The sequence below is a fragment of the Convolutriloba macropyga genome, chromosome 8, assembly GCF_964194025.1.
Source record: "Convolutriloba macropyga chromosome 8, txConMacr16.3, whole genome shotgun sequence".
Classification (NCBI taxonomy): Eukaryota; Metazoa; Xenacoelomorpha; order Acoela; family Convolutidae; genus Convolutriloba; species Convolutriloba macropyga.
Genome location: NC_134475.1, coordinates 21,320,525 through 21,331,887, shown reverse-complemented (window position 1 = coordinate 21,331,887; position 11,363 = coordinate 21,320,525). Strand labels below are relative to the sequence as shown.

General features: G+C 38.1%; 1 protein-coding gene across 1 annotated transcript in view; it reads right to left on the bottom strand.

The window, feature by feature from the left end:
- Nucleotides 1–3,292: 3,292 nt before the first annotated feature.
- Nucleotides 3,293–11,363, bottom strand: part of LOC142344000 (uncharacterized) — a 75,809-nt gene continuing 67,738 nt past the window's right edge. The window contains exons 11-13 of the mRNA XM_075395437.1: nucleotides 7,248–7,359; nucleotides 4,343–4,499; nucleotides 3,293–3,752 (exon numbers count right to left, since the gene is read on the bottom strand). Of these exons, the coding sequence (XP_075251552.1) occupies nucleotides 3,389–3,752; nucleotides 4,343–4,499; nucleotides 7,248–7,359 (633 nt within the window). The 3' untranslated portion in view covers nucleotides 3,293–3,388. The remainder of the gene's footprint in view (nucleotides 3,753–4,342; nucleotides 4,500–7,247; nucleotides 7,360–11,363) is intronic.

Below are 11,363 nucleotides of genomic sequence, written 5' to 3'. Positions count from 1 at the left end.
AATCATGTCTGACTTACCTAAGGAGAGACTTGCTTACCAGTCTCCTCCTTTCACGAACACTGGCGTTGAATACATTGGGCGAGACAATGCCAAGTTTTACCCCGAAGCTGCAAAAGCCGTCTTTGAAAACTTCTGCATGGACGATTATAAAGCCATCAATAGATCGAAGGAATTGGTACATCTTCTCCATCTCGGTGGGTTCAAGCTTACAAAGTTCGTAAGCAATGTACCAAATCTGGCTGACCGAATTGTTGGTTCCTCTCAATCTACTGAGCCCAAGGTTATTGTTTCATGTCAGGAGGATTCATCGCATGTGCTAGGGTTAAAGTGGGATCATACTAATGACACTTTAGTTGTGAGTAGGGGTACAAGCTGCGCTATCACCAAGTCCCTCACGCAACGCTTGGTCCTAAGTCTTGTCTCGAAAGTCTTTGACCCCATTGGTCTTGTCGCATCGTTTACCGTCGGTGCGCGACTGCTCTTAAAAGACATCTGGCGTGTCACAAGACAACAATGGGATGACGAGCTCCTACAGGACATCTTTCAAAGATTTTTGGTTTGGAGTGCCGACTTACCAAAGCTTGAAAACATCAAAATTCCCCGAAGTTACTTTAGTGGACCCTTTGATAATATAGAGTTGCATATGTTCGGTGACAGTTCGCAGGATATTTTCGGTGCGATCGCATTCTTGCGAGCCCGTGTAAAAACACCTACGGACGAAGAAAAACAGAGCTTGCGTTTGTTTTAGGGAAAGCGCGCGTGGCGCCAATGAAAGTAATGACTGTCCCAAAATTCGAATTACAAGAAGCTCTACTTGCCGCTCGACTGAAAATACACAAGCACTTACCGTAACTGTTAACCAAGTATTCATGTGGACAGATAACACGACCGTTCCCCAATGGATTAACTCTAATGAAAAGCAACCAATCTTTATTGCAAACCGCGTTTGTGAAATTTTGGAGTATACCGGCATTGACCAATGGAACCACGGCCCAACTAAGGATAATCCAGCTGACGTTGGCACGCGTGGAATGTCCGCTGAGATTTTGCAACTAAGCAGTTGGGCCAATGGTCCACATTTCTTAACTAACTCAAGTTTCCCTTTTGTGCCGAACAAAGACGTCATTAATAACACCAACCTTAGCGTCAACCAAGCAGTCATTATAGAAGACACTGTTTCTCTCGCTACATCTGTTAAAAAACAGACAACTACCGTTCCGTCGTTATTCCCATTTGATAAGTTTAGTTCTTATCAAAAGTACTTGCGCATTGCAGCATACGTTCTCCGGCTTTTGCCGAAACATGCCGGCTACCGTATCCCCGATGGTAGCATTAACGACCCTACTTAGCTTGACGAAGCCGAGCGTCATCTACAGTATTTGGTGCAAAAAAGATCTTTTGAAGCCGAAAGAAAAGATCTTCTTGACAATAAATTCGTTAAACGGAGTAGCCGAATTGCTCCACATTCACCGTTTATTTGTCCAAATGGGCTAATCCGTTCCTCGGGCCACATCAAGCGGTTAATTGAAGTTGGGTTTAACGTAAATTACCCAATCATCTTAGATGCACGTCATCCGTTTGTAAAACTGTTCCTTGAACACACGCACGTAAAGAATTATCATCAGGGCGTTGAATACCTAAGATCAATTGTGCAGGAACACTACACAGTACTGAAACTAAGATCATCCTTGCGTTCCATCAAAGCACACTGCCTGAGATGCCGAGAATTCCAAAGTGTAACTATGCAACCAATCATGTCTGACTTACCTAAGGAGAGACTTGCTTACCAGTCTCCTCCTTTCACGAACACTGGCGTTGACTACATTGGGCCATTCTATGTTACTGTCCGCCGTACTACTGAGAAAAGGTGGAGCTTCCTCTTCACCTGTCTCACTACTCGCGCTGGTCATGTCGAGATAGTTACATCCATGGACACCAGTTCTTGTGTTATGGGAGCTGAGCGGTTTGTGTCACGTAGGGGTACACCTGCCATGATTTGGTTGGACAACGGCACTAACTTTATTGGAGCCGAGAAAGAACTCCGAGAAAGTATTGAAAAGTGGAACGTTGTCAACATTGCAGCTGAGCTCGCTCACAAAGGTATTAAGTGGAGGTTCAATCCACCCAGCGCACCACATCAAGGTGGTATCTGGGAGAGGCTGGTACGCAGCTTCAAACGCGTGTTGTATACTATTCTTGGCACGCGTCACCTCACGCATGAGGTACTGCATACTACCTTTTGTCTCGTGGAGAATGCTGTCAATTCGCGTCCTTTAACAACCGTAAGCGCCGATCCGTGCGGTTTGAACGCTTTAACGCCCAACCACTTTCTTTTAGGAGAATACTCTGCCGGTATTCCGTCTGTTGTCGGCAACAATGAATTCGACTATCGTAAACGTTACGCCCGTGCGCAGTCGTACGCTAATGCGATCTGGTCCCGTTGGATCAAAAAGTACGTACCGACGCTGAACCGACCCTCTAAGTGGCAGATGCCTGCCGAGCAACACGTTAAGACCGGTGACTTGGTTTGGATAGTTGAGGAAACCAACCCTAGGGGTTACTACTCAACCGCTCGGATTGTGGAACTCCGTTACGGCTCTGATAGCATCGCGCGCTCCGCCGTTTTACGTACGTCGGCCGGTTCACTCGTCCGCCCGCTTGTAAAACTTGTACCAGTTTTCCCAACATCTTCTTCCGGGCCGGAGGATGTTACGTAGTAAATGAAAGAATATTAGCCAATCAGAATCGAGTATTTCTAAACTTTAAAATAAGGATTAAATACGTTCTAATATACGTACAAAGTTCCGAAAAAGTTCATTTAACCTAATTTTAAGTAAATATAACCACTATATGTATCGATTAAGCTGGTTTCCGGCTTAATATTTTTAGGTTATCTAGACAATTGTTGGATAATTACGAACTGATTTTACGTCAATAACATCAGACAAAAAACCAGTAAAAGAGCATCGAAAAAACCTTGCCGCCTAAGTTTCACTTGTTGCATTGATCGTTCAAACTGACACGTTGCTTATATGTTGTTGCTATAATGCTTTATATACTGAGATGAAACGTCTTTGAATTTACATGCGAACTTCTGTTATTTCGTCAGAGTTTACACTTGTTGCGTTGCAATTATCTCAAAAAAATTTCAATACATCAAGGTCTTTTTAAACATTGGGTAATCAAGACGCCTAAAATGTAGATTTAGCAGCATACGCAGGTTCCTCTAGATCTTGCAGCATACACGGATGAGCTCAAAAAAACCGTATAAAAAGGTCTCTTCGAACAGCTCAATTTTGGGATTAATGGTTATATGAAAATTAAGCTCTTTCAATTAAATTACAACTGAATAATTTTGGTATAACCTTGTGCTCTCCAACCAGTGATTTTATTCACATAATTGGTCATTTTGTTCTTCAGTTTTTTTATCGTTGATATCATTATTGACATTTTCTTCTAAAGCGTTTTGAAGTTCCTGCTCGATGTTAATATTGGGTTCGTCCATTTGATTCGGGGGGCTTTTTGGCATCTGTTCGTTATTGTAGTCCTCAACACATTTCGGAACAAGTGTGTTTAAGTTATTCTGATTTTCATCTTCTTCCTCTTCGGCTTCTTCGTCGCCGGTCAGGAAATTAGATTTAGAGTTGTACACTTTGAAAGTCTCAAAGTGGTCTTCATCTTCTTTCAAGTTGAGAGTCGTTGCTTCTGTTACTCGTTTTGTGGGTTGCTGACTTGCAGCTTGAATTAGTGCACTGAAAGGATTAAATTCAGAGAGCTAATTTTTCAAGCGTTTTAAAGACTTTCAATGCAGGGTTTTATGGCTTTATGAAGGACAGGACACTAAAGTTTTCATAAGAAACCTTGATACAGCTCGAAAGTGAACAGCCAACTCCCAGCCAGATAGCTACCAACCACCCCCCCCCCCCCCCTCCTTTCAAGCCATTTGGTGTCGATGTATCTTATTACTTTTTGGGAGTTTATTAGTATTCAAATATTTATCAGAATTCAGGCAATATTAAATTAAACCAATATAGCACAAATATGCATCGACAACAAATGATTGTTTTAGGGGGAGGGGTTTGTAGCCAACTGGGAATTTGCTGCCGATTGCCTAGAGTTTTAACAACCAAATGCAAGAAATTTCTGTCAAAAAACCCCTAAATTAACTAACTGGCCTTTCACGATGACCATCAACATAACTTAAGTTATGCTGACGTCATTGTCATGGTGGTGTTAACATTTATTCCAGGGCTCTGCTGGCCAAAAACTATTAAAACTGGTAGTCACAAACTTGAAGCCAGAGTCACAACAGGTAAGCGCAGTTGTTACAATAGCTACTTACTCATGAACTAAGTTTTTTGTGTCCCGATTACCAATTCCTCCAAAATCAGGATCCCCCTCCCCCTCCCCATAGCGATCCAGAAGATCATCAGTGACGAAGTCGGACAAAGTCTCATATTCATAATAGTAGCCTGAACTCCAATCATTGTTGTTACTACCTGAAACAACAGCAAATACAACCATCAGATCAAAAAAGCAAATATTAGACATCAGAAAGTAATAAATAAACTTCTTGACAGCTTTAACTTCGAGCCATTTAAGGCAAGCCCCCTAGGCGAAAAGAAATGAGAGTGTACATTCAATACAATAAAAAATTAACAATTTTAAATAGAAACAGGAATTGCCGGAAAATTTCCGAAGAATTCATGCTAAATCCAAACTTGGCTGACATTTAGGTCAATTTGATAGTCTAATATTCATATGAAGGTAACTGATTCTAACGCGTTTACCAGTACTGAAGGCAAAATTTGGAAAAGAACTCAGGGATGAAGAACAAACTGTGAAAACAATGAAAAAATAGAAAATCAGGTCAAAATTAAATAATTTTGTCCAAACTAACAACAATGTAAAATTTTTCAACAAAAAATCAACAAGCGCGCAAACATCTTCATATTCTATTCTGTTCACGCATGCTACGGGAACGATTCTACTTCTTTTCACTCCGACCTACGCAACCTCCACAACTGAACACAGTATATATATATATATATATATATATATATATATATATATATATATATATATATATATATATTCACGCCACAAATTACTCATCTCAAAATCGTTTTAGCAACGTAATCTTTCATATATTTTGGTGTCCAAATGAGCTATAGGCAAACCTTAAGTTCAATTGATTAAAAAACGAATCTAATAACCTTCAAGACAGCAGCATCAAACAATTTGTTTGAAACAAGAAAATAATCACAAGAAAGTTTTTTGTATTTATGAAGAAAACCTTAAGGAAACTATCTTATTTTTTTAAAAAAAACTATCTTTGTCTAGAAGACGGACAAACTGATATCTTCCAAATGAAACGATTTAAGCTAAGTTCAAAACCTGCTTTTAGGGCAGGCCAGGGATTAAGTTAGACCCTTAAGATAAAGGAAAAATCAACAAAACCTACTGATAGCTTCGCTAGCAACAATGGTGTGCCAGTTTTATATCTAAAGGTTGCAGTATTGTGTTACAATTAGAAATGCAATCAAAGGGTTTGGCGAGAGCGAAATTTTGTAACGAGTAGCACTGAGAGGATACAACACCAGGAGGGCACCACTTCAGAAAAAAGATGGATATCAAATTTAAACTAACACAAAACCACAAATAATTCCAAAAATATTATAACAGAGTCTCAATAGCTCTAAACAAATGATCACCGGTTTTGTGCAGGTAAACTTGCATCAAATTCTGATCTTTTCAAGCTCTCTTATTTTTTCCTTTTGTGCTCTATTTGGCCGGCCGAAGCATTCCAAAAAATTCTATCTTTAATATTTGGAGCTCATCCACGCAATGGTATGCTTGTTTACTCAATATGAAACTCTTGGCTTTGTACTATCAATATTTCTTCTTACTTTGTTTTTGGAAGAAATATTAAACTCAAAGTGGTGGGTAATGCTTGTTTGAAAATGTAATGTAATGAAAAAATGTTTTAGAGTTCGATTCTCTTTTCAAGTAACATTATTTGTGTTAATAGTGATAAAAGGAGATAATTAATTGGCTTTTTGTTTTAATTTTTGGTTTGGATGAAATGAATGAGATTTGAAAACATTTTGTTCGCACCAGTCATTTCATCCTAATTTTAAACCCTAAAATAGTGTAGACTTAATTTTCCTCAATTAAAGGAATCTCAAAATCAGTGTTAAACACTGTTGAGCATAAATATCATAGGGATTGAAAAACTTGGTTAAATGACAGTTCGCTATAAATTTAGGGGTGAAAAAATTTACATCATTGAAGCTGTAGAAATGCAATTTTGAATAATTATTTTTTGATTATAATTATGAATTGATAATTATTTTGATGGCATCTATGAGCAGAATTAATTTTCTTCGCAATTTGAAAAGTTTAACGGGTTGTACGACTGTAACATCAACAATCAGAGCTAACCATTTTTTCTTTTGAACTTTAAATATCTTTCAATTGGAATGACAAACTTGTACAAAAAGAAAGTTAGGTAAATACAGTAGAGCTCTTTTCTTTTTTGTTTCTTTAAAAAAATTTTCGAGAATTCTTCTTTCTCGTGGCAGCTAACTTTTAGTCAGTGATAAGGTATTATATAAGTCAATATTGAAAAAAATACCTTGCCCTACTTCATAGACCCCAAAAAACTTTGTTTTGATTGTTAATGCTCAAAACTCTTGCCAAATTTTTTTTATTGAGTAACGAGAACCTGCTGTTTTCCTTTCTGCACTCGTCTACTTTCAAGACTGATTTGATAAGTAGGTCATTAAAACTGTGACAGTTCGTGAGAGATCGTATATCTGTTCTAATTTATCAATTTGCAATGTATTTAGAAGTCTCCCGCTTAGAAGGCAAAATTTATTTCCAATCCTTCAGCTCGCGCACCTTTTTAGCACGTAATTACCTGCTAGGTAGTTGTTTAAAATTTCTATCGGGAGGCATAAAGTGCTTGAGAATTGATATCGGCAAATAAATATTTCAACAGCGCAGATTACAATTTCGGTGTGTTGAAAATTTTCTTTCAATATTGAAAGAACCAAAAAACCTTGTCTTGTCAAAAAAATATTACTGCCTAAAAGTTAATAATTTTTTGACAAGAATTATTAACTTTGAGGTAGTAACAATGAGATCTTGCAAGCATTTTTCTATACGATACGTGTTTTTGGTGGTGTTCAGGACAAAATCGAGGCATAATTTCTTCCCAGTTTGCACGAGTACGAAACAATTACCAGATGAGTCTTCAATCTGGAGTAGGCCCATAAGATCTATCTCAGAGAGGGAGGCCAAGTTCATGTGTGACATGTCTGCTCTCCCTCTGTTCACCACGCTGAACGAATCCACCTAAAATTGTACATAAAAAATCAGTTGAAATTGTCAAATTAGTACCCTGGTTGAGGTTCAATACCCTTGCCACTTCCGATCAGAACATCTTGAGTCGCACACGGTGGTAATGCGCAACCAAAAAAAATATTATCACACAAGAGCTTTGATAGCATAAAACTCTGGACAAGGGTCGCACAGGGTTCTGATCAGAGGCGGGAGTCTGGAACTTGGTATAATCAGAGTTGTTGGAACCTTAGCCCCGGCCGTTTACGCTTGATGGTGATAAAAAATCATTGCTAAAAAAATTATAAGTAACATCGCCGGTTAGGTTTAGTTGGCTGTTACACATTTCAAATTGTTTAAAATATAATTACCATTTCTGAATGAGCAAAATTTTTTTAATGGACGAATAGGTTAATTTTGAGAAAACGATAGCTATTAGCGAGATATATAATCCGAGCAATTTAGTGTTTTGATATATATATATATATATATATATATATATATATATATATATATATATATATATATATACATATATATTGTCATAGAATAGCGTAACACCGCTAAAACCTTTCTGATAACGTGATATAGAATTCCACCCCTCCCCATCCCTCTCCCTCACTCTCACAAACACAAACACAAACACACACACACACACACACACACACACAAACTCACAAACAAACACACACACGAACACACAAACACACACACAAAAACACATACAAACACACACACGAACACACAAAAACAGACACAAACAAACAAACACACACAAACACACACACAAACACGAACACACACAAACACACATACACAAACACACACACACACACACACACACATGCAGACACATATACACACACACACACGCGCGCCGACAAACACAAACACATACACAAACAGATACACACACAAACACACACAAAGACGCATACATACACAAACACACACAGACACACGCATACAAACACAAACACACTCAAACACACGCAAACACACACACAAACACACAAACAAACTTTTACATACAAACAAACACACACAGACACACAGAGAGACACAGACACAAACACAGATACAAACACATACGAACCCACACACACACACATGCAGACACAAATACACATACACACGCGCACCGACAAACACAAACACTCACACAAACAGATACAAACACAAACACACTCAAACACACGCAAACACACACACACAAACACACAAACAAACACATACATACACACAAACACACAGAGACACACACAGAGACTCAGACACATACACACATACAAACACACACACAAATACAAAAACACAAAAACTCACACACAAACACAGACACACAAAAGTACACACACACTAACACAAATACAAACAAACACGAACACACGTACACACACACAACACACAAACACACACAAACACGTATACAAACACAAACACACACAAGCACACACAGAGACAAAAACACATACACACATACAAAGACACACGAACACTCACACAAACACACACACAATGACAAGCACATACACACATACAAACACATACACAAACACATACAAACAAACAAAGACAAAAATACAAACACGCAAGAACTCATATACAAACACACACACAAACACAAACACACACAGACAAACACATACAAACAGATAAAAACACACGCCCACACGCAAAACCACAAACTCACGCCAACACACACACACACGCAAATACATTCATACATACAAACGCGCACACAAACTCACAAACAAACACACAAACAAATACACACACAAACCCACCCAAAAACACACACACAGAAACACACACAAGCACATACACACATAGAAACACACACACACACAAACACACAAACAAACACACAAACAGATACACGCACAAACACGCCCAAAAATACACACACAAACACTCACACAAGGACATACACACATACAAACACATACACAAACACACACACTAACACAAATACAAACAAAACACACAAAAACACACACACTCACAACACACATCTAACACAGAAAAACACATACACAGACAAACACATACTGACACAAAAAAACACACGCGCACACACACACATACACACAAACACACGCAAACACACAAAAACACACACAAACACACATACACACAAACACATAGTTACACTTACAAACACACACATACACAAACACACACACACACAAACACACACAAACGCACACACACATACAAACACACACACAACAACACAGACACATCAACACATACGCACACTCAACACATACACACACAAACACTCACAAACACGCACACAAACACACACACAGCCATAAAAACACATAAACAAACAAAAACAAACACACACATAGAAATACACAAACACACAAACACACACACACACAACACACACACACGCAGAGAAACACATACACAGACAGACACATACAAACACACAAAAACACAAGCATACACACACATACACACAAACACGCAAACACACAAAAACACAAACACAAACACACATACACAAGCACAAACACATACACACACTTACAAATACACACACACACAAACACGCACACACAAACACATACACATACAAATACATACAAACACACACACAAACAAAATCTCAAACACACAAACATATACCCATACTCAAACACATATATACACACACAGACACACACACACACCAAGCCATAAAAACACATAAACAAACAAAAACAAACACACACACACACACACACACACAAATACACAAGCACACAAACACACACACACACACAACACACAAACACACAGAGAGAGAAACACATACACAGGCAGACACATATAAACACACAAAAAACACACACAAGCAAACACACACAAACACACGCATAAACACACACACAAACACACATACACAAACATAAACACATACACGCACTTACAAATACACACAAACACAAACACACACACACACAAACACACACACACAAACACACACACACAAACACACACATACAAACACACACAATCAAACACAAACAAACACACACACATACAAACACATACAAACGTAGCCGGCAGATTGCCGGAAAAGCTGCGAAAGAAAATACCTGCGTGCCATATAAGAGATAGAAACAGATACAGATCTAAATTGAAAAAAAAAATTCGACGCCGCTCAAAAAACTAGGCTACAAAACATTCAGCAATAAACTGATAAAGCTTGTTAAAATTCATTCCACAGAAGCCTCTTATTAGGGTCCTTTACTGCACATAGGAGTTCCTTTAACCTTAAACAACTTCAAATTAAACTTAAGTTTTAAAGTACAAAAGTCATTTTTTTGGGTGAGGTAAGTCACTTATGATCGAAATCTAATCATGCAAATAACCTAAAAACTTTCGCTAAAGCAAGTGAGAAATGACGTCACGCGCGCAGATTACGTTAGTAAGAGGAAGAAATCATTCGGAAAATTTGACTTCTTCAGCTAAACTTAGCAGGACATGTCCTGACGTACAATTCAAAGAATTTTCATTGACTAAACAAAAAAACCTAGACCAAGAATGGCCTATGAGTGAATTGAGAAAACCATTTTCAAAAAAATCAGATCAAAAAATAAGAAAAAAACAGAAAATTAATGTCAAAAAGCCGCATGTGAACAAAAAACCACTAGCGAGAAATGAAATTTCATTTCAAACAAAAACTAGGCCTAGAATGAGCTGGGAATGGATTGGGAAAACCATTTAGAAAAAAATCTGATCCAAAAAATTGAAAAAACAGTAAAAATCAGAGTGAAAGTGCCGCATGTGAACAAAAAACCATTACCGAGAAACCGAATTTTTGTTCAAACACCATTTTTTTCACTCTACTTTAAAATTAGAGCGAAAAAAATTCACGCCGCAAAACCACTCGCTTTTTTGCTCCATTTCCTGTTTCGGCGTGACCAAAATCACTACTCCAATTTGACTTCAAAAATCATGAAATTGTGTGAACAGATCTTAAAAGAAAAACATAGCGGGAAGAATTCCGGAAACAACTCGAA